Source organism: Culex pipiens, chromosome 2 (assembly GCF_016801865.2).
Source record: "Culex pipiens pallens isolate TS chromosome 2, TS_CPP_V2, whole genome shotgun sequence".
NCBI classification, from domain to species: Eukaryota; Metazoa; Arthropoda; class Insecta; order Diptera; family Culicidae; genus Culex; species Culex pipiens.
In genome coordinates, this window is record NC_068938.1 from 94,166,963 (window position 1) to 94,192,365 (window position 25,403).

General features: G+C 36.8%; 2 protein-coding genes across 2 annotated transcripts in view; both read right to left on the reverse strand.

Moving 5' to 3' along the window:
• Positions 1 to 27: 27 nt before the first annotated feature.
• On the reverse strand, positions 28 to 15,700 carry LOC120415466 (uncharacterized). The gene is made up of 4 exons (XM_039577024.2): positions 15,450 to 15,700; positions 4,931 to 5,023; positions 771 to 874; positions 28 to 368 (listed from the first exon to the last, which is right to left on the reverse strand). Exons 2-4 carry the CDS (start codon positions 5,010 to 5,012, stop codon positions 126 to 128), a joined length of 429 nt encoding a protein of 142 aa, XP_039432958.1. The 5' UTR covers positions 5,013 to 5,023; positions 15,450 to 15,700; the 3' UTR covers positions 28 to 125.
• A 4,059-nt stretch (positions 15,701 to 19,759) lies between these two features.
• Positions 19,760 to 25,403, reverse strand: part of LOC120415489 (mitogen-activated protein kinase 1) — a 147,678-nt gene continuing 142,034 nt past the window's right edge. The window contains exon 8 of the mRNA XM_039577056.2: positions 19,760 to 25,047. Within this exon, the coding sequence (XP_039432990.1) occupies positions 24,919 to 25,047 (129 nt within the window). The 3' untranslated portion in view covers positions 19,760 to 24,918. The remainder of the gene's footprint in view (positions 25,048 to 25,403) is intronic.

The following is a 25,403-nucleotide window of genomic DNA, read 5'->3' on the forward strand; positions in this document are numbered from 1 at the left end:
GCACACGCACAGAGTAAAAGGGGTTAACAAAGAATCTTTAACAACAACAACTAGTTAACTTGTAACAGACGGACTAGTCTTCAATTTGCTCACACCACACTAATGGAGAGAGAGTTCAGTACAGATTATTCCGGCACGTCGATCTTATTGCTCGGTGGTGGCGGATAGTTATTCACCTCGCGGCCCAGATTGGTCAGATTGTCACGCTCGAAGTTGTTACAGGAGGACGCGGAAGATGCAATCGTGGTCGAGTTTTCACACACAAACGGTTCGGGGTCGTTGAACTCCTTGCGCATAGTCCACATGTATTCGTTATAGTCTTGTTTGACGGCGGTCGACGACGAAGCCACCACGCGGTATCCAAGGACCTGAAAATGGAAACACAATTACTAACGTTTGATTGCAACAAACTTGCTCTAGAAACAAAGTCACCACGCATTTTATTTTCACCTTGCGTGACTTTTTATCGATAACCCGGATTGCATGTTCTCCAAGCACTTCCACCACACCTCTTCACGTAGGAGAAAAGGCAAGCCGAACATATCTTCACACCGTGTTCCCAGCAAGACGAGGCAAGGGAACGCTCAACAACAACACTCTCCGTGAACGCCGGCGTGCCGGTTCCGTTTTTCCAAAGGTACTCCAAATTGTTTACATTCCCAGACCGCGAGCATCGCGTGGTGCGTTCTGGCGAAGCGTGTGTTGGGCGTTTTGTGCAAGTCACCGATATGATGGGGTAATCCCATGTGAACAGCGTTTGGAACTCTTACCTCTAGTGCAGTTAGTATCACACAAGGATGCTGCAGGTAAACGATCGTTGACTCATCACTGTATCCACCGCACGGGAATCGGTTCAGCTGTTCGAGATCGGACGCTGTGGAATTGGGGAGGAAAGAAGCAAATGTTATTTTGGAGGTTTTGTACAGAAGAAGAATAATTAACCTACATGGAATTAGTGGAACTATTTAGGATTGGGAACTCCTAATGAAAAAAAAAATCCCTTTTTCATATAAATGAAACTACTGTTTATGTTTAAAGAAGTCCCTTTGCTTTGATGCCTCTATTCAATTGCCATACAGTTTTTTGAGTTGTTCATACGAAAGTGAAACTATTCGAATATCTTTATTCTAAGAAGGGTTTGATCAATTGATCGATTTGGTTGTAGGTTATAAATTCATCTATTTGGCTAACTTTACCGTGATTTTTTTTTTATTTCCGATAAATTTTAGTGAACAAAAATTCTAATTTTGAGCAATAGATGGAAGACTTAACTTCGATATTAATGAAAATAACAAAAATAGATTTTTGTAGTCATTTGCTTAAAATTAAACTTAAGCTCTAAAACGTGCTGTCCCTATTCAGAGGGTAGTACGCACGGACTAAGTCCGGTGCACTGTAGTCAGATTCGCCCCATCAGTTGACGGAATTCTTAATATCGAGCTGGAGTCGGAGTCGACAATTTGTTGAAAGCTGGAGTCGGAGTCGGCTACAGCTGGAAGGCTGGAAGTCGGAGTCGGTTGGAGCTGAAGACCTAAGCTGGAGTCGGAGTCAAAGTTAGAAGTTTTTTGTTCTACGGCAAACTTTACTTCTCTTGTTTTTTTTTTGTTTTTCTTGTTTCATTTTAAGTATTTTAATTTACATTTATCTTGTTTAGTTTATGTTTGTTTAGTATTTAGTCTATTCTACCACCTCAACAAATTCACTAGAAGAGAAAGTGTCTATTTTATGTGTTAAACTGCCTTACTCAAAGCGTTATCAGTCTCAGATGGTAGTCCCAGATGTTAATTACAAGTTCCAGTTCGAATCGAGTTGATATCTGGATGGAACACTTTTTTATTTGAGTTTGAAAATTTTGCACTACTATTAACTTAATAAGTCTTAGTTTAAACTCATGTATGTATGACATAACATTGTTTGATTTATGGTCATATTGGAAACATATCTCATGAATACATATTTTAAACTAAATCTTCACAGCAAAAAATCCGATGGTGAAATCGCATGCAAAAGCATGCACATCACCTTCGTCAAATTAACACGTAATATTACACACTGCATGTACATTTTTTGCAAACACAAAAAAAAGTTGCGACCGACGGGATTCAAACCCAGCACCAACAGTAAGGACTGGCGCCTTAGCCCGCTCGGCCATCAGACCGATGAAAAGCTATAAGGATAAACGCATATATGAGCTTGACATTTCGGTCAAGTAGGTTTCCTATACTGATGGGATACATATTTCAGGGCGTAAAATTACATAAAATTGCGTAAAATAATGCAATAATTATTTTACACCCAGCACTTTAACACGCAGCTGGATTACTACTTTTTTAGCTGTGTTATCACATTTTTTTTCTTATCACAAATTAGCCAAATTTCGAAAATAAATAAACGTTAATTTTTTTTATTTTATTTTATCTTAGCCTTTTTTGTATTTAATGAATTGTCTCAGTCCAAAAATACATTAACAAATTAAAAAACTTTTTTAAATTTATTTTCTTTCAAATACAATACTTCTCCAACCAAATAAGAACAGTAACAAAAAATTGAAAACGGCTCTCACTGACAGTTCGCAAACGGCTGACACTGACAACTAGGTGTATTCTTCTCCGCCCGACTCAGGATTTAACCAATTGGGATGTACCGCCCTTCATTTTGTTTAATTTTTTAAGCCCTTTCAGATGCATTTTAAATTTTGCCTTTGTTACAGCCTTTTTAAGGTTTTTGACGTTTTTAATAATGCTCATAATAATTAAGCCAGATGCTTTTATGTACAAACAACCCCTAAAAATTCAGGCAGATTGGTGAGGTCCAAACGACGTCCCATACAAAGGGGAGCAATTTTCTACCAAAACCGGAAATGGATTTTATTTGTATTTTTTTATTTGACTTAAACTTTGTGGGGGTCTTCCCTATGACCAAATAAGCTATTTTGCGTCATTGGTTCACACATACAAGTCTGCATACAATGTTGGCTGCTGTCCATACAAAAATGGTATGTAAATATTCAAACAGCTGTAACTTTTGAGTGAATTTTCTGATCAATTTGGTGTCTTCGGCAAAGTTGTAGGTATTGTTGAGGACCTTTGAGAAAAAAATAGGTACACGGAAAAAACTTTTGAGCCATAGAGAAACATGGTCAAAAAATCTGCCGCCGAGTTATGAATTTTTGAAAAAACAGTGATTTTTAAAAAGAATCGAAGTTTCATGCAAAAACAAGTTTGACATTATTTTTTAATGCAAAATTGAATTTGCAATTGAAAAGTACTCTACAGATTTTTTGATAAAGGGCTCCGTTTTCAAGATATAGCCACCGAAAGTTTGATTTTAGCGAAATATTTGCAGTTTTTCAATTTTTAAAAATAGTGACCATGAGTGACCGTTTCTAAAAATATTTGTTTTGAAAAGTTCAGAAAATTTGCTATAAAATTGTCTAAGAGGCATTGAAGATTGGATCTCGGGTTGCTGAGATAGAGCCGCTTTAATAAAAAGAAACACGAAAATTGAAGTTTTCTTAATCTCACTAAAACAACCCACCATTTTCTAATGACCATATCTCAGCAAATAATGATCCGATTTTCAATGTTAATACATGAAAAATTCGTGAAATTTTCCGATCTTTTCGAAAAAATATTGTGAAATCTTTTAAATCAAGACTTTGATTTGCTAAAATTGTTCAATGTAGTAAACAATAGTTTACAGTAGGTAAAAAAAAGTATTTGCACCCCTTGGGCATTATGCACATTTTGTGATAAAACATGTAAACAATTTAAAGTTTGACAGAAACCTAGTACTACGTTTTGTTCAGAAACTCATGTTGAACATTTTGCTATAAAAAGCTCATGAAAAGATGATTTCCATTAAAAGTTATGTAACAAGTACTATTACAGAAATCAAAAAAGGGGCAAAAAAAGTTTGTACATCTCTCGAAAAATTAACATAAATAATGTTATTTGCTGACAATTCACCATAAATGCAGTCTCCCAACTCCAAATAGGCATCCTTGACTGATACAAAAAAATATTTGGATTGAATATAAAGTTTACTAAATACTTAGTATAAAAGTTTATATAACTCTGTAAATTCTATATAATAATTATCTAAATTTAATTCTGCAAACTTGGACTTTCGTAATATTTGTCTTTGTGGATCAAACTTACCTTCTTGCACCCTTCGACAAAGTTGTTGGGAATTGAATTTCCTACAAGAATCTCACACTTGAATCAATTTGGTCGAGACCTGCCGACGACGACCTGCGCCACCTTGCGGAAAAATATTGAAACGATGTTTTTCTGCTTACATTTTCGCGATTTTCTCCATAAAAAACTTCAACGATAAAAAGCGACCCCTTAACCTTTACCGATTTGGCTCAAAATTGTCACAGATACTTATGTTTGCCAAAGGAAATAAATGAGAGGGTATCCCTAATGTCATTTTTTTTATTGCCACCCTAGTGTTCAATGTTATATTTTGTGGTCGCCGGAATCATTGGTTAAGGATCAAATATTTATTCAGACGTGCATCAAGATAGCACTACGGCGATGATGTGTAATATTCTTAAAGCATTCTAACCAAAAATAATATCACACGAACCATCTAAGAAACATTGTGGTACACTGTTACACACTTTTATGGCAGCCGACTTTATGGCTCCACCAAATGACCTTGCAATTCCAAATTCATCTCTACCGTGCACAAACATGTTATGCTCTAACCAACTTCCTCAGGATGGTGACCCCCCTTTCCATCACACTCATCTTGAAGGAAAGAAACCTTTGCAGTGTGCTTCCGCAGAACGCGTTCACATGCACCTATTTTACGATGTAGAACCCATAATGTGCGTGATTTTGTTTTATTCTCTTTTTTTGCTGCTGTTACAAGTTATGTTCCCATCGATCATGCATCATTTCAGAGAATGAGAGAAACTTACCTTTCAGGCCCGAAACCAGCACTCGAAACGGATATTTATGGCTGTAGGAAGCTAAATTGCCTCGTATCAAAATGTATGGCATTGAATATCAATCTGGAACGAAACATGAGAGAGGAAAAGAGGAATAATGAATAAAAAAGAGTCGAAAATCGATCGAAAAAGGAGAAGGAATTCACAACACAGAACGAAAATCAACGAGGAAGAACCCACGAAAAAAGCTAAACAAGTTTCATGGAAAGTGAAAATTACACAACATTTTTTGTGTGATGATTCTCGAAATCAAGAGTGAACCGTAATTGGCGGAATGTAAATTTTCTGAGCCGGTAGGTTTCCAGGCTGCCGCGCGTCGTAGGAGTAATTTGAAGGATTAATTTTCCTCAATTTTCCATAGCGTGCGCGCAGTGAAGGTTATTTTTAGAAATGATGAATGGGCCACCCCTCAATCGCGATGATCAAGTCGCGATGCACTTTGCACAATTTGTATCGCTGCGCGCGTGTATATTTGCAGAGTGAGAAATAGAAATAAGAAAAGGCAGGAGAAAAAAAAAACATTATTTTGAATTTACGGTTATATCACACAGTAGCGATGACGCTGCCCGCGGAGAGGTGTGGCGTATACTGCCGTTTTACGGCGATATGATGTATACGCCATTTTGGACATTTTTAATTTTATTGTACAGTCTGATAAAGAATCTTAAAAGCTACCTCCTGACGAAAGAATTTTTCAAAAAGCTGCTCTGGGGCCCATTTTATTAAGCAAACAAACAATGATGTATACGCCAATTTTACTCATCATGATGTATTTATACATTGAGAATTGATAGAAGTCAAATTCAATACTGTTTGAATGTTGATTTGAGGTTTTGGTACCAAATCAAGACTGGGAAATAATGTATTACATTATTTCGATTTAATTCTTAAGGGGACATCCATTAAACGTCATCCATAAAGTACGTCACGTTCTGAAGTGGGGGGAGGGTTTGAGCAAGCGTGACATTGCGCGTTAAAAGCATAGGGAAATCGTGACAAAGGGGGGTGTAGTAAATTTTGGCTGATTTTAATGTGACGTACTTAATGGATGACACCTTATCCACACACACGTAGACACTTTTTTGAAAATTCTGAACCTGCCCACCTTGTTCATGCAAAAATGTTTTTATGGAGCGTAGACAATCGCTAAGGGAACGTTCTTTTATTATGTAACGCAAAAAAATCGGATTTTTAAACCCCCTCCCTCCCCCTCGTAACAAAATTTCCATACAAATTAAAAAAAAAATGTATGAAGCGTAAAACGGCCTCCGACCCCCCCCCTCCTCCCCCCAAATGCGTTACGTAATAAAATAACGCTCCCTAGTACCCTCCCCCCCTTAAAGTGTCCACGTGGACAATGCATTCCCTTAATCCGCTCAGCTGTCAAAATAGCTGGCACAAAACATATAGCTTGCATTGATCGACCAATGTATACATACATCACTGGGAAGGAAAAGTAGTGATTTTTTAATGCTATTTTTACGGCCAAATGATGTTTGTGGTTTAAAATCGTAGAGAATAGGAAAAATCAAGAAATTTTGTAGGGGCCACATTTTTATTGTACTTTTTAACAGTTTCTACAGAGCAGACCTTAAATTAGTCATTTTAAAATGAAAAAATGAACAAAAACAGAAAATCGTGTCTACAGCCAAATCACCTCAATGGCGTATACATCATATCGCCGTAAAACGGCAGTATAGTGGCCAACGAAAATAAATAAACATCGGACCGGATCAAGATCGGACGGACCCCTCGGCGCATCGTCAGCCAGAAGCAGCAGCAGCATTGTGCGAACCCCTTGAACCGTGTAACAGAGAGTGCGGGCGAAACCGGAAGTGATGGACGAATGCATGCAGAAGAGCTTTGGCGATTTGCCTGGAGTTTGTTTGGTTTGGATCAGCTGAGACAGTATCAATGATTCTTGGCTTATTTTGTAATTGCTGATAGAAACGATACCTGATGTACATGAAATACTCGTAATACACTAATATGAAAATATATGGAGTGATTCCAGCTCAAATCGGGTTTTTTATCTGGCACTTTTGTCCACGACCCTCTCCGAATTCAATGAAACTTTGTAGACATGTTATCCTAGGAAATAGCTTATCTGCGTATATGGCCAATTGTACTCGAAAATAACATTTGAGAAGGGCGTCAGTTATATAAATATTTTGTATTTTAAAAACTACTGTATCTCGAAGCCGTTGCATCGTATCAAAAAGTGGTCAACTTGTAGGAAATTGGACGGGCTTTCTGACAAAAATATAATGAAATATAAATATACGTCACTTCTATGACATTTTTTTTATTTTTATGGTAACTTTTAACCAATTTCAAGATGATGTCACGATTTTTCCGTTTAAATTTTTTGAGGAAATAGCCTAAGATGTTACAAAAAGATTCACGAAACATGCAGGATAGTTGGTATGTCTCTTCTAAAAAAATACAAAAATCATTCACTAAAACTGATTTTTAAAGTGGTCTAAACGTCAAAATTGGGAATCGGTTTCTCAGACAAGGTGGGTCTCGTGGCGCAGGGGTAGCGGCTTCGGCTGCCGATCCCGATGATGCTATGAGACGCGGGTTCGATTCCCGCCTTATCCACTGAGCTTCTATCGGATGGTGAAGTAAAACGTCGGTCCCGGTTTCTCCTGTCTCGTCAGAGGCGCTGGAGCAGAAATCCCACGTTAGAGGAAGGCCATGCCCCGGGGGGCGTAGTGCCAATAGTTTCGTTTCTCAGACAATTTTGCATAAAAGTCTCCATATTGACCATTATCCTATGTCCAATCCTTGTGAAGATACAGCGGTTTTAAAACTAAAAATGTTGACAAAATAGGGTTTTTGGTGGTCTCGTAAATATTTTTATCAAAAAGCTCGTTGTCTTTTTTAAAATGATTTTTTTTGTTTTTTTATGAGAGACATACCATCTTGCATTTTTCGTGACACTTTTTTGTTTTGCTTGAATTCGACATTGTCGTGCTATTTTGTCGCACGTCGCTTTTTGACGTTTCAAGAGACACGAGTTTTAATGTATGATCTTGAATAAACAAAAACTATAGCACGCAATGTAAATAACAACAAACACATTTTGTCTGGTTGACCATTCCATGCATTATCCCGAAGTATGGTAGAGTTTGGTTGCCGGACTCTCGAGTTATACTTACAAATGTTTACGGTAGTCGGTCATTTACGTGTGTCAAACGCGTTTTAACCTAAAATCCCTTTGACTAGTTGTCACACTAACAGCAATTGGGTACTAAAGCCCTTTGTAAATTTTTATGTACAACAGTAAAAAAAAACGATTAAAAACCATTTCTGATCACTTTTTTTCATTTTAATGCAAAAAAAATAATTTACAAGACAACATTTTTTCGATGGATCAACTATGGTCCCCTTGGAACGAGCTGTCAAGTAGGAGCTTTTCTGTCAAGAAGGACTTAATTTTTCAAAATTGATTTAAAAATCTATTTTAAACTCTTTGTGGCCGTACAAAGGGTCATTGTACTCAGAAAAATAAGCTTTATCGCTGTAAACAATAATATCAGCAATCTAAGCTTCATTTTAGGACCCAATTTTCAGGGTGTGTCAAGATAGCACGACAAGCTCAAAAATTCTTTCATATGAAGAGTGACAACCATGCAAGGATGTTTTTGTTTTTTTTTTTTTTTAAATATTGGTAGATTGAAATTTAATGTTGGGGATTTGTGAGTGGTCAAAAGGTCAAGCGTTTTTAACTCAATTTGGCTAAATAGGCACATGCGATAAGATAGCACGACAACGACGAATTATGGGAATATGATTAACTCGTTAATGTTTTTCTGATAGTTCGGAAGAAAATTTCGTCATCATGGTTCACCACTAGTGAAGGAAACTTGCTGAAGAAGAATGAAATTTGGAGTACATTCCGTCGCCGCTGACCACATTTTTCTTCATTACGCACAGTCATCGAGTGTACAAGAAGTAGTTACGCGCCAGACCGTTGATTTCCGACGTCTCTTAGGTCACAATCTAACGCATCCAAATCTTCACCAAACAGATCTCTTATCCATCCACCGCCGTCTGTACGCAATCCAAGACCCCAAAACACACAACCGACCAGGCCGCACCCAGTGGGGTCTTCTTCCATTTCCATTGTATACACTACATTTGACTCCACGGCCAACAAAGAAGCGCGATACGTAGGAGTCACTCGGACGGAACCACCAAATTCCACACGGTCCAAGTCTTATGCTAATTTGCCGTGGAAATGGATTGACTTGACGGCCACAACTTGACGGTGTAATCTCTGTGCTGACGTTACGAAATGCCACCACCGGGTAATTGCTGGGTGCCTAATTTCACTGGCTTGGGGCACATTTTTTCTTCATCTTCTTCTTGAAACCGAAACCTAATCTGATTAAACCACCTAGCCTATGACTTCACGCGTTCCGGCGATTGTTTACACGCGTGGAGTCGTTACTCTTGTATCATGAGTCCGTCCGGCCAGCAAAGACCGGTCGGTATGCTTCCTCTCCCAGCTTCAAAATAAATTTACTCACATCTGGCAAGGCGCCACGGAACGTAATTAAACCGTCTAGCAGGGGTGTGTATTCACCCGTAGGGGGAGGTCTCCGCTCCACCTTTTTGGACCAAAACTAAACAAAATCAAAGCTCAAACTGGCCAACTCTTTGCCAACTCGGCCTAAAATTACAGTAATTCACCCGACGACGACGGCGAGGTTGAAGGTAATCACGAACCGTTGTCACGGTAACGGGGGCGCGCGCGTTGGCAACGCGGTCAAAACGAGTCGTAAGCAACACGGCACTACACAAACCTAATCACAACCACGCGGTAACGCGATACGAAGGAGGCTTTGGCGGCTAGCGAAACGAAGCGTCGGCGGCGGATGATAAACTGCAACTGACCGGTTCGAGCTTCGATGTGGTGGAGCAGTGGAGCACGTTTGCTTGGATCGAAAGAGAAAGAGCGAAGAGAGCGCCGAAGGTGTTGTACCTGTTGATGTTGGTCTGCTGGTCATCGCCGGCTCTGCAGCTGAGGTGAGCGCTGATTGAGAGATTGAGAGTGCTCACAAAGCTCTTTTTGGCTTTTCGTGTTCTTTTGTTTGCATAAGGCTTAGATGTATTTTTTGTAGACGGTTCAGGTGATTTTAGTTAAGTTTTTTTTTCTAAGCTGATCACCGGCTTTTCAAATAGCCAAACTATCTGGTAATTTTTATAGTTGATTTGATGCTACTTTATACTTTCGTTTTAAAACTTGTTTTGTGAAGTTTGAACGTTGTATCAAATGTCACTTGTTTAGAAAGGCATAGTTACCTAGTTATCCCAAGGAATGATGTCAACTGTATTTGGTTTGGGTGTAACAACTTGTATGCTCGTTTGAGTTTTTTTTCTCCTACATATTTGTACAGAGTTGGCCACAGTTCTAATTTCAATTTTCCATGTCTCTTAGGCATTTTTATTGTTAATTTCAGAACTTTCAGAAAAAAACAATCAGCAATGGATAATCATGAACACTATCTTTAAAAATCTAAAAACGGGATTTAAAATTATTCTTTAATAGCCCCTTGAAAACTTGAAAACAGAGTACTTTAAAAAAAAAAATTTTTCAATTGAAAATGTTATTTTTCATTAAAAAAGCAAATTATATGTTAAAACATGAAACATTTGTGAAATTTTATGATCTTTTTGAAAAAAATCTTTTGAAAACTTCAAAATTAAGACTAACATTTCAAAAGGGCAACATAATGACTAAAATGACAATTTTTCCATATTTAAAAAAAATCTCAACTCGGCGGCAACATTTTTGTCAATACCTCTTTATGACTCAAAAGTAGAGGGTGACGATTCTCGAGATTTTCAATTTCCCGGGAATCGAGAGTTGAATTTGGCCAGTTCCTGGGAATTTCCGGGACCCGGGAGTTATTTTATTTACTATGCCAAAAGTGGCAGTAAGTTAAAAGAAAAGTAAAAAATAAGTTTTTTTTTAAATAAATTTACTTACAATTGATTCTTACTTTTTCTACGAAACGTTAATTGAAGTATCCTCATTATTTAGAGGAACTCTATCTACCTTATGATTTTTTTTCTTCTAAATCTTCAATTACAAGATTGTTTCTTGAGCTTTTTTGGGACTCTTGGACTGACTAGGAATTATAGTTTCAAATGTTTACGAATAATATATAATTTTCCAGTATCGGGATTTTTGCAAAATGATAAATAACGACTCAGACAACAATTTACACTTGTTTTTTTTTCCTTTTTACGGACAACTGTAAATAGTCATTTAAGAGGGAAGGAAGATATAAGCGTTTGACGGATGACTCAGTATTCCAGGGCCTTCGGCCCGGGTTTTTTGGAATGGCACCCCAGTACCTTCGAGTAAGACGTAGTCTACGTCAATATAGTGGTATTTTTCAGAAGTGGTAAAGTTTTGTGATTGAATGGTGTAGATAAGTAGGGTAAGTGCATTTTCACGATTTCGCCGACAGCGTGAAATTCGGGAAATTTGATTTTATTCGTGAAATATCGTGGAATTTATCATTTTTTTAAATCAACTCCTTGAAATCAAAATATAATAAATATTTCACCCATAAAGACTGTTTAAGTAAATTTTATTAGTTTTCAATTGACAAGCAAAAATCAGTCAAGGTAAAAAACATATTCTAGGAATCATCAAAATATTACAAGGATGATATCATTAATCAATTGATTGCAGTAATTAGCATACCAAAAATTTTAATTTTAACAGATTTTGGCTTTTCCAACCAAAATTTGTTATAATTTACTGAACAAGTACACCCATTTTAATCACTCTAAGCCATTCGACCAATTCTCATCACTTTTGCAGTTTTTTGCTATTAAATCAACATTTTCAGATACATCAACAATAAAGAGTTGCTTGCTCATTTTTATTTGAGCTATTTATTACTTTGGAACAGTCAAATAAAACACTTGTTGAAAGCTGTAATTCATGATCGAGGTGTTGATAGGCCGATAATAGAAATAGGCTGAGAAATGGTATAATTCCCCTATATTGTGATAAGTTCTTGAAAGATTGCACAAATTTTCTTTAATTGAATTGATTTATTTTTAAGAATTCAATAAAAAGCAAACATTTATGTAAAAGTAACATTCAATATAAACAGCCGTTTTTTCCCTGAGTCAATATAATATAGACCGGAGGAGCAAGAAATAGGAATATATAGTAAAAAATTGAGTTCCATTAGAGTAGAGACAAATATTGAGAAATTAGATTGTTATTTAGAACATTAATAATACAGTCGACTCTCTGGCTGTCGATCTTCTCGATATCAATAATTCTCCATCTATCGATGAATTCTTCAGTCCCTTCAATCTGCATACTTCAATTATCTTCATTCCTCGATATGTTCCCTTGCTTGAAGGATCTCTTCCTCGACGGTCCCTTGGATTCCGTTTGCTTTAAAAATCTCTTTCGGTTGTCAATAATTTTAGTTTCTCATGGCTTGCATAGACATTTTTCTTGGCGAAACGAAGCTTTGAAGGGTGTTTGACATAAGTTTGTTTTTGTTTGATGGACGTTGCCATGATTCTCTCCCATAGCTGGGTATGAAAAAAAATAATTTTCAATCGAGTCTTCATTTTGCATCGTTCTGTAAACTGATTATTCTCTTCCTCGACGGTCCCTTGGATATTGACAACCAGAGAGTCGACTGTAGTGATATTTGATTAAGTGGGTGGACCGTTCCAGTGGATGTTAAAAAATACTACTTTTTGTTTTCTGTTCTGGTTTTGAATAAAATTTTGAAGATTGCTTTGCAGATTAAATTATTTTTGCCAATTGCTTTTTAATTATGTGCATCAAAATTACAGTTGTTTTTGAAACGTTTTCTTTGATCTTTTTCGGAAATAAATGTGTTTAAATGTCTGTTAGGTTGTTTGTTGTTTTAAGCCAAATTTGCTAACAAAACATATTTGTTTATGATGGAAAATCCATCTTTTATTCATTATATCTATCATAAGACCTCAACCATGCATCAAAACACCAAATATCGGTTAAATTTGATATAAAAATAATAGTTTTCCTATAGTGGACCCGGGTCCACAATCGGATTATGGACCCGAATCCACTATAAGAAATGGGGGTCCATAACAGGCAAAAAAACTTTTTTTTCAAATGGCTATTTTTCTGCTCAAAACAAATTACTGATGTTGTTTCATCATAGTCAAAATTGTTCAAAAGACTTCAGATTTCATTGTTTTGTACAAAGGGTTATGAAAGAGTGCTTAAAATATTGAAAAAATGTGAAAAATGCGCGTCGACTCTACTAGGGGGTCCACTAATGGTTAAAATACCCTATTTATCTGTTCAGTTTTTCACAACAAGGAAACAAAATTCAATTCTCACCTCCACGTGAGTTTGTTGGTTTGGATCTTGTTTCTTTCTGCGCGGGGACTTGTTTACCTTTTGCTCCTAAAACGAGCGCGAGCGGTCATCGGGCCGTGAGAAGAGACCGACTGGTTTTTCATTATCTTCTTTTTCACGTTTATTCGCGAATGATGTCATATTTTAGTAGCCCAGCCGAGTTGTTGTGTTTGCAAAAATTTGACGAATGACCTTTGCGCTACACGCAGTCTGTGCGGTTGCAGATTCTGATTAACGCGTAGCAGCCAATTGGGGGACCATGAAATGTGGATGTTCTGTTAAGAATTTCAACAATGGAACAAGACGTTTCCACCCTGTGGGAGTAAATTCCAAACTAGTTTATTCATTGAGGGGACAGCGAGAACGACAACAAGTGATAAACTTGAATGAGGTTGAAAGAAGTTATTGAACGGAAGCATGAAGGTGCAAAGAACTTGGGGCTCTAACGAGAAGACAGCTGGGTTGTAACCGATAGCCGATATCACTGCTGGCTTGCTGGCTGGCGTCGCATTAATTTACCGCAACGTCTAGAGAAAGACTGGGCCCTGCAGGGCAGGTTGTTAAACTTTAATGACACGGGATGTGCATCGATCAATAATAATTACGGATGTGTGGTCGCAGAAGCAAACCGCACGATTGACGGAGACAATCCCATGGGAAGAAGTTGAGAAGTTACAAATGTTACAAACATAACTGGGATTAAATTGGATTATGCTTCGTCATTTACGAAAATTTACGAAAAGGTTATTTTACATAAAAAATACATTTCAAAGGTTTTTTTGTAACTTTTTTCCTTCAGTAGATTTACTGGATTCTTTAAGCACCCACAAACTCTGTTCCCAACTTTGAATAGCTGTTGAAAGGTTGTCCACATCTCAGCATAGGATAGTAACTTCACACAAGTAATACTTAAACAACGAAATAAATTAAATGAACTTAGCATTAAAAATATATTTTATTTTTGATCAATTTGGGCAATTTATTTTCAAACATTTCCAAGGGCAGCAGACCATCAAATTCAGATTTAAAAACTTATTTGAAACAGATGTTTATAATAATGTTGCAAGTTGTATAGCGTAGATATCGATTTAATTTGCCTTTGGTTGAATTAAGAATGAACACCAACCGAGAAAATGTAAAAATCGATTTTTAATTGTCTGTCGCTAGTCATTAAATAGTATGTAGGAAAAAAATACTAACAAAAAAGCTATAGCAAGCCATAAGTTTAAAGAACAAAGTGCCGCAAAATTCATTTAACATTTATTCACTCTTGATTATGTTTTTAGTATGAATTTAATTTATATAACTTGCTTTTCATGGCAACAACAATCTTTCCCTATTTGAAAAATATGAGAATGTGCAAAATTTGTTTTCAAAATGCTTTTTAATACCTGGATTCAGCAGTTATCGTTTTCGGTGATTGAATTTTGAAATGTTTTGAATCAAAAATAATCACTTTTTAAAATCGAGGCTTCTAAATCACAAAACTAAACTAGACGCGAGATAGCACGTATGTCTTCAAATAAAGCAATAAAAGTAAAATTCGTTTAATGTCCTCACTTGCACAGTGTCCACTAGCAACTAAGCGACAACAAGCGTTAACTCGCTTTCGAGATATCCCCAAGGTCCTTCCCGCAAACAACACTCTGGTATGTATACGTGTACGTTCTCATACGTGTATACACAAAACGCGTGAGTCAACCCAATCAAGTGGGATTGAACAAACGACCAAAACGACAACAACCAGCCAAATCAACCCCAACCAACAATTTAATTCATCAACGACGACTTCGCGTACTGTTTTTTTTTCATCAAAAAGTAAGAGAACGGGGCTGTTGTGTTGGTAAATTCCGCCGGATGACCTTGGTGACGTTGAATAAAGTGATGGCTTCTAGAAGGCACTTCACGGGGAACTGAAACTAGGTCAAAGGTCGTAATCCGATTCAAGGACGGTTGTGAAATTTTCAGCAATCATTTCTAAGAATTTCGTCGCAATTGATTGGAGACATAGGCGATAAGATAAAATCGATGACAATGGTAAAGAAATAAACCAAACTTGAATGATTGATTGTCCAAATTGCTTACCTGGGCCGCAATAACAGGCTGAGTCAGACGGAAGGCGGCATGTCACCAAGGTTCTGCCGAAAGTTCCTTGGCCAGTTGCGAGCCAGTTTCGGTAAGTCGTAGTCTGCAAACAACGGTTTCACCAAGTTTAACACTCCACGGTAGCCACAAAATCACAAAACATTCAATTTGAAGCACTTTTCCGATATTTCTTTCACTTAATCAGAAAACCACCTCCGAACTCCGCCGAGAATTCAATCGATTTGGAAGTATTTTGACAGTTCTGCTGTTTTTGTTGTTGCAAAACCACCTTGTTGTTGTGGACATCAACGACGTTGTAGCGCGACAGACTGGCACAGTTGCTGTCGTTTGCGAGCTCTGGTAGCGAGTAGCGGAACAAAAGGAAGCATGCCTTATCCGAGGGACGCGACATTGAGAGTAAATATATGCAGAATGCCGTTCAAGAGCCAAACGACATGCGACACCTAGTGTTGAGTAGCAGAACAGAGCGAAGAATGTCGATTGAAATTTCCACCCTTTGAGGTTATGTATGCGAATTCTGTTTTGTTAAATTCCAGCGTTCAAAACAACTTTTGAGCACAAATTCGAGCTGATACTTTGTTAACTTTTGATGCTCTATCATTTTAAACAATATATTTTTTTTTCCAATTTTTTTTATTGCGTTAATTTATAGAGGGCAAAAAGTTTACACTGGTACTGCTTGAATTTTTTCTCAAAAGTTGTTCTAAAAGCTGTAAATTCAATTTTAAGTTTGCATTCCTATGTAACCGAACAGCAAAAATTTGAATCGTCATTCTTCGATGCTTTGCGCCATCTGTCGGAATTTTTGAGCTTTTAATCGCGAATTGGTTGAGCCCTCGATTGGCGCAAAGCGATTTATTTAAGTATTGGAGTTTGTATGGGGAAACATTTTTTTTGCATTTGGATTTTTATAATTTTTATTTTTAATCAAATTCAAAAACCAACACAATAGGATTGAAATTGAGCATATCGAGAAATTAAAAGTGCAACATGGAGTTAAACTTTCTGTCAAGCTGCTGTGAAGTAATCCAATTACAGCTGTGAAAGTTTCACTCCATGTTACCGGCTCACATCTCTCTTTTTAATTTCTCGATTGGAACATCCTCTACCACCTGGAGCAAAAATCTCGATTTTGCAAAAGTGGATAATAGCCTTTTTTTCAATGATGGGCAGATTACTTGTTCAAATATTTAAAAAAATTTAAAGTCAACATTTCATATGGCCGATAATAAGTGTGTTTGGTAGGGTGGTCCAAATCCGGGCTTCCTCAGGGCTACCCCCTGAAATCGAAGATTGGCCAATCACTAGACTATATTCCAAATTTGAGCTCATTCTGACCACGGAAACCCCACTCTCTTATCGCTCGGGGATTTGTATGGGAAAAATCGTCAAAATTCTGTCCGCCTGGCAGTGCACCTGTAATGTTGCCCCTAGTGTCTTGAGGAAATTTGTTCTAAATTTAATGAAGGATAACTATGGCGCCCTCCATAGATACAAAAGTAAAAGAGTTGCTTTTCTCCATAAATTTTGACGACTTTTCCCATACAAATACAAACTTCAAGCGATTAGAGGGTGGAGTTTCCGTGGTCAAAATGAAATCAAATTTGGAATTTAGCCTAGTGATGGGCCATCTTTGATTTCTGGGGGGAGGCCCGAGGAAGCCCGGATTTGGGCCACCATTTGGGCGTTTTCAAATGATGAGGTTGATTTGGAAATATATTTATTGGAATGAGCGGAAGCTTTCACGATGCATTAATTTTTTGACAATAGAAATCGGCTCATATTTGCTGAGTTATCGTCTCTTAGAAATTTGACGTTATTTTGGTGATGCAGAGAAATACTAATTTTTCCTGTTTGTTTTTCTAGAGTCTCAGCAACAACAATTTTGACAAGATTTTTTTTTCAATGGATCAACTATGGTTCCCTAGGAACGAGCTGTCAAGAAGTACCTTTATGTCAACTAAAAATCAATTTTAAATCCTTTGCGGTCGTACGAAGGGTCATTATACCCAGAAAAATAGGCTTTGTCGTTGTGAGCAATAATATCAAAAATTTAAGCATAACCCAATAGACCCCCAAAACCAAAGCTAAAAACTCTATTCGCCACCTACATTCGAGTAGGAGAACTTTGGTGCAAGGTTACGTTTACGGTTATGCGCGATAAGTGCAAAGGGGAGTGAAAACTATTCTAAGATTTTTTAAAAGAAAATTGATCTTTTGTAATAAAATAAAGTTAACAGGAGGTAAGAAATAAAAAGTTCTATCGACTGACTTTTTGATTTTTTTGCTAAGTTGCCTTTTTCATTGAAAATTCTGAGATCCGGATTGAAAATGCGAGAATGAGGTTAGATTGCTAATTTTGGAAATCAATCCAATTATCATTTTTCAAGCAGATCTTTGCTTTTATGGTAGAAGTGACTTTAAAAAATAATTGTCCACTTGAATAATCTACATTCTCAATTGAAGAATTCGACGACGTTTTTTCCGCTAGGTTCGCTGTTGTTCCAGCGGTGTTCGGAATGACAGCCCCCATACAGTTTGAGCAGTTTTTAGGAAAAAATCGCGTTTATGATGAAAAATCAAGCATTTTCAGAAAAGTGGGGTATTGCAAAGTGTGGCAATTTCGCTAACGATCATAATGCGTGGTGATTTGTAGTGATTAATTGTGACTGGTATTTTATTTAAACGATTTTTCTAAAAAGATGATCGATATTTTGGATAACTTGAGTTAAATGTTGCAAAAGTTAAAAGTAATGATGAAATGTTATGTAAAAGTGTTTAAACTTTACTTTTCTTCCCCTTTGACCAAAATATTGACCTTAAAAATGCATTTTGGTGATTTTTTGGAATTTTTTGGAAAAATTCGAATAACTGGCAATTTTTTGAGAAAATATTTGTAATTATGCTGTAATATGACTCTAATAGTTTGTTCTATCAATAATACACACATAAGGAGCATTATCAATCAAATAAATCATATTTAAATCAATTTTTCAAAAGATCTTTTTGGTAAATTTGAGGAAAAAACATGAAAAATTAACTCAGCCCCTATGATTTATACATCATTCGATTCGTTTATGCGATTGCCACACTTTACAATAACTTTCATCGACGTTAAAAAATATTTGAAGGAAATAAAAATCAAAAACTGCAAAAAAAATAATATTTCCAAGCACGCTGTCATTCCGAACATCGTTGCGTAGTGCTTCTACTCGCCACCAGGATGCGTGCACGTTTCTGTCGAATCTCTCAATTGCCGTTCAAGAGCCAAACGACATGCGACACCTAGTGTTGAGTAGCAGAACAGAGCGAAGAATGTCGATTGAAATTTCCGCCCTTTGAGGTTATGTATGCGAATTCTGTTTTGTTAAATTCCAGCGTTCAAAACAACTTTTGAGCAAAAATTTGAGCTGATACTTTGTTAACTTTTGATGCTCTATCATTTTAAACAATATTATTTTTTCAAAATTATTTTTTTCCAAATTTTTTTTATTGCGTTGATTTATAGAGGGCAAAAAGTTTACACTCGTAATACTTGAATTTTTTCTCAAAAGTTGTTCTAAGAGCTGTAAATTCAATTTTAAGTTTGCATTCCTATGTAACCGAACAGCGAAAATTTGAATCGTCATTCTTCGAAGCTTCGCGCCATCTGTAGGAATTTTTGAGCTCTTAATCGCGAATTGATTAGTTATGTTTTGGTTGATTAAAACATTCCCTTATTTTGAATCAGATAATGAACAGGTTAAATCGATCATCACAAAAATATTTTCGTTTATATCAATTAAGCTATTTATTTCTTACCTGAAAATGGTATAATTTGCTATTAATGTCGATTTTATGATGAAATAAAACAATTTCAAATTTCAAACCAATTTACTCGCTGTAGGTTATAATGAAAACATCACCCCAAGTTTGAGCGCCCTCTAGTGGGGGGTAATTTTGACGTTTGATTGCCTATTGTACGGAAGATTTCGGAGATGTTTCAGGATAAGCAAAACCGCAGTTTTCTTTTGACTTAATTATATATCTTTTATTCATATACTTTTTGAACAGATTTCATTTGTTTTTTTTTGTTTTCTCACTTGTAAGAAGTATGAGTGCTTAACTATTAACACATGCTTTTTTCACGGCTTTCTGCACGTGGGATTTGCTCCCCCTATCTGACTTTTGTTTGGATTATTTTGAATGTGCTTTGTTTGTTTTTGCTGTAATGAATATCCATGCAACAGGACACATATCGAGAGAGAGAGATGTAACTTTTACTCTGGAGCAAGAACACAAACCTCACATTTGAATCCACCATTTGGTCAGTTCGTTTTAATATTTTTTAGTCTGAGTTGATAAATTGAGTTTTTTTTTGCTCGATCTTCTATACACACATTTATAACCGGCGTTCGAAAATGTTGCAATATACGAAAAAAGAGTGTGCCCGCTTGAATGCATATGGTTGACTATATGAGAAGACAAATAGTTGTGTGAACTTTAAAATACATCCAGTAAAAATATTCCTTTAGAGCTTTAAAAAACTTGGTTTGATGACACACCGTTTTTGTTTAACCACCGATCGAATGACTTAATATCTGCTGTGTTACTTATGCGACTTGCGACGTAAAAGAGTTTGTTTTTTTTTACTGTTGAGAATTTTAGCACAAATTTTTAAAAACAGATGCTTATTTAACTGCTAATTCGATTTACGTTCGATTTTCCTGACAAATAATGTTTCGATACTGCCTCGTTATGTGATTAGTTGTTTGATTTTGTTTGTTTTTTAAGATGGTGGAATAAGTTTATTGGATTTAACTGGGGCACAAATCTGCGCTCGATTCTAGTCGGATTGTGTGGTTGGAGATATTGCAATAGTTTAAGAAAGGGCGTAACTAAGAATAGTCAAGAGACGGGAAAGAGGACCCCACGATCTGCACCTACACTGGACTAGTCCATAAATACATGTTTTTTATCCATTTTTCATTATGTTGTAACCAGTGGGTATGATCATAAGACGACTATCCGTAAGATCGTATTTTGAAATGTTACAATGTTTTGACTCGTTAGTTCGATAAGATCCTAATTTGCGTTTTTTTGTTTGCTCTCACGATAAGTACATCTGCCGGTGCTTAATGCTACATATTTTTATATTCAATGTTTGATACATGCTGTTTTGTTTAGTTTTTCTGCTTTAGTTATATTTTTAACCCTATCTAGTCGCTCTAATGCTGCTAAACTGCCATTAGTCCATGTATTATTTCAATATGTTAGATTATCACCACTCACTGTTTTGGGTTTCACAAGGTAGAATGAATCGTAATGGGGCGCAGATGAATGCGTCATACTACAGAATGGAGGTGCAGATGATGGTGCCGCTTTCGCGAAAAGTTTTGTTTCCTTTTTTATTACTGTTATTTATTTTTTACTGCAAATTGCTGCATTTCCATGTCTTTCACTTGTTTATAACTACTTATCAGAATAATACAACAATATAATATATACGACTGGCTTGTTTTGTTCTGCTTGTACATTTCTCCCTCATGAAAAATATCACGTTGTTTGCATGTACACATTTTGTTTTGTTGAATTTGATTTCACTTGTTTCTGCTTTTATTAGATTTTGTTTTTTTTTTAATGTTGAGTTACAATTTGATAATTACACTTTCTGAGACGCCCGTATTGTTCCATTATACTGTACACTGTCCGGTTGCATTTAGCCTTTCTTTTGCAAGTGCGCATAACGCGAAGTGAGTTTTAGAAGACTTTGAATTGAAAGTTTAAAAAACTTGAAAAATCTGCAATCGTCTATGTACAGCGCACTACCAAAACGGATCGTGCGTGAAATAGTGACGAAAAAAAGGCAATGAAAACTCGGTAACGAACACCAATATATGTATTACAGTCACAACAGTTTACGAGCAACGCAGTGATCGTGATTAAAAGTTTTAACGACGTATATCAACATTGAAAATGGGTTTTCGGTGCGCCAAACAAGTGTTGGTCAGCTGCTTGAGCGCCTTTAGTAAATTATTCTTTCAAGTAGTTGTATTTACAGAGCAAAAAATCAAACCAAAAAAGCATCGGAGAATTGGGTCCTAAAATGAAGCTTAGATTGCTGATATTATTGTTCACAGCGATAAAGCTTATTTTTCTTAGTACAATGACCCTTTGTACGACCATAAAGAGCTTAAAATGGATTTTTAAATCAATTTTGAAAAATTAACCTCGCGGTCCTTCTTGACAGAAAAGCTCCTACTTGACAGATAGTTGATCCATCGAAAAAATGTTGTCTTGTCAAAAAAAAATTTGCATTAAAATGAAAAAAAGTGATCAGAAATGGTTTTTAATCGTGTTTTTTACCGTTGTACATAAAAATTGGCATAGGGCTTTAGTACCCAATTGAATTCCAGTATCGAAAAATCTACAGACAAAATGAAATTCCAACACAAAGTTGTGGTAAACTAGTTTCTGCTCGGGTTGTTCTTGCGAGATGTGAGCCGTGATGTTCGCTTTGACGTTTGACATGACGGATGGAAGAAACAGTTTGTTGATCAAATTTGCACCGAATGGACGCGATTTTCGCTAGAGTGGTTGATATTTGTGCTGGATAAGTTGGCGGTCGATGTTGACGAGTTGCTGGAAGGTCTCGAATATTGTCTGACGTAGAAAATTCATCAGCGCAAGTGATTACACATAACAAACGGAATTTTGGCAAGGGTGTGAACGAAATCAGTAATTTTCATGATCAATCCGCCAAATGTAAACATCTAGTCCATCCTACTCACACTTTATGTCAGCATACTTGAATGTTTACATTTGGCAGATTGTATTCGGTCGAAAACACGTCAGAAATGAAACTTAAGAACTTCAAGTTTCACACTTTCGATCCTACTGAGAAGATGCCCTTGAAGATCATATTGCAGGGTCACGAAGTCCGTCAGATTTTCGAATTGAGGAAAAATTTCTTTTTTCTTTTCTTATTAAGCTCATTTTATGGACATTTCTGTTTGTAACGACGGAAACCCGTTTAGCACGTTTCTTAGCATGGTAGAACATAACTGTAACACAATTGTTTATCGGAAACAAAGCGCCACAAGCAGCTTCCAAAGCACCGTGACGACCGAAACCCTTTAGCTGCTCTGTTTTGTTGGCTTCCATACGCGTATGGAGAGGGTGACCGATTGAGGATCGACCTCCCTACGGCTTTCAAAAATCCTGAAAATGAACAGTATTACACCAGTAATTACATGTAAAGCGTCGTTAATTTTTTTCCAGTTGACTTACAACCACAACCCAAAATTGCGTGATTTACGATTCGGTATTCAGCTCCGCTTGAATAAGTTAATGATGCGCACGTGGGGGCGCTATTGCAGAAAATTAACGCGTTTGCAACGAGTGAGAGATAAAACTTACACAATTGCACACACTTATTCACAGTTACACACACATTTAAAAATTTTTTTTTTTTTTTTTTTTTTTTTTTTTTTGGGAGGGTGGTCCAGCCGCACATCGTTGATGTTGAAACCTCTAAACTGGGCCCTCGTCCTGTCACGTCCGTCAGTAGTCTTGTCGTACATTACAACTAGAATCAGATCTGCCAATGAATTAGTACACTTCGACCAAATAAACACTGACGCTGTATGGATCTGACTCTAGAATAAATGCACAGTGGTGTGTTATTCATAAGTCCAACTTATTCAATTATTCATTTAAGTCCAAATATTCATTTGCTAACTACTTTGGATTGAAAATCTAAACTTTAATCTAAAATCCTCTAAACTTAATGTTCAAAACTAAACATTCCTTTAACTGTTGTAGTACTTCTTCTATCAAAAACAATAAAAATTTATGAACTGATATACAAATAGGAAAGAAATCTCGATTTGAAAAAGAAATGACCATTTACGTCAAAAAATCCGTAGTTCCTCGATTCGCAACAATGGTCGATACAACCATAATCCGAAAACCGTTAGTTCAACAGATCAACGAATTTTGTCCGATATCATTTCACTATTGATTGATCGAGACTCTATGGACAATTTGACATAAAAGAATGCCTAGTATTCTACATCAATCAAAGTTTATTGACAGCATTACTCTTACTTAACAATTGCAACTAACTTTAACATGAAATAGATTTGGAAAGGATACAGATTTATTTTTAATGCTAATGCTAAGCAACAAATCAATAGTACTATCCTGAAGTCCCAACCTAAATCCCACATTGTGATAGTGAAAAAGTCACAGAAGCAGCGGTGTCTTGTGCAATTGTGATATTTTCACTATCGGAGAACTACCTAGTTCACGAAGACAGCTTATCGGTCAACGCTTAAGCCCTGGGGCTGCGGCAAAGCGAGTTCTCATAGCATGAAGTGGTGTCCATAGTGCTTATAAAAAAGAATGTATACCCAAATTTTAACTAATGCACTAGGATCAAATCATGCCCCTTGACTTTACAAGGCCCAGGGAGTTACACACACGTTTAAAAATTACAGTAATTAACAACGAGTTTCCGTTTCATCTTTTTCTGCGGATGTTTTTCATAAGTGGTCTCAGATGAAAAAAAAGGATTCACAAAATTCTTCTCACTTTTTTACATTTTTTTTTTCGTTCAGTTTCCGCCGGATTCAACAGTCATTCTCGGGTGTTACATACATTTGCCGTGCTGGATGCGTTGTACAATGGAAAACATTTACAATACTTGTGAGTTTTGTGTGAGTGTGTTGATGAAAACTATTCTGCTCCCATACGAATGATCGCCTGGCGAGTGAGCCTTTCTTCAATTATCTTACAAATCTTCTTCCCCTAAACAGTCAACAATTAGGCGCTGGAAAAAAGTCTCAATGATTTACGTAAATATTCTATACATATTTTTTTAGTGTTAGCACTGCTGCTTGATTTCATCTTCATTTTTTTTGGTTTAACTATTTGCAGTTTACTTGTTTTCTTCCATTTTCCTCTTTCTCTAGTCGCACATCTTTGCGCATAACCTAAAATTAAAATATTTTTTCTATATATTCGCTTAAGACAAAACCTAGCCTGATTTTGGGTACAACTTGCATGGATTGCAACAAAAGTAGAGTGTATATCATCTGTGTTCTTAAATAAAAGCAAACCAAACGCAACCTTTCCACTCCACTCTCTTTCTAACTCTTAACTGGCACACGATTTTCTGTTAAAACTCTCAGCCCTCAAAAGTTAATCGAAACTCCGCCTTCGCTAACGTGAATCAGTAAAACTTTAAAATTGTAATATTTTGGAAGAGGGGCGTGCGCGTAGAAGGGGTGAAATCTTTTCACTTCCGGACTCCGGACACAGGAAACAATATTCACAACACAATGAATGACGACGGTCTCCTGCTAGCAGTAGGGGGGGTTGACCAGCCCAAGGATGGACTCTTTCAAACTCTTTGCAAACGGATCGGGATGGGATGGGATGGGCTGCGCGCTCATCAAACAGGAAATTACATGCTATCCGGGAGGTTATCGTTGTGGTTGAATCGGAGCGTTTCCTCGAAGATTAATCGCTTCAGCGTCTCCTTCGGCAGATCGTCCAGCTCCATCGCGATGCGGAATGGTTCCTCGGCCACGGGCTGTGAATGAAAGCGAAGCGAAAAACCAAACGTCAAATGATTAATGAAGAACGGTTGCACTTCGGGTGACACTGGAAACGGTCCTATTGGCTATTGTCGGGCAAAATCGATGTCGGAACATGGCCAATTTAGTAAATTGTGGGGCTCAAACGAGACCTGGACCGATTGTTGCTTCCGGGCGGAATATTAATTTGCAAAGTGTCCCACCGCCCCATTAATAATGCAGTCTTCAATCGGTTAGAAACTCGTTTGGTCAAATATTCAGGCAGGTCGATACTGGTCCGGGGTGGGCCGAGGGATGGGCGGAGGGCTCCATCATTAGTTTTAATATTGTGTTTTAATATTTAACGAGGGTA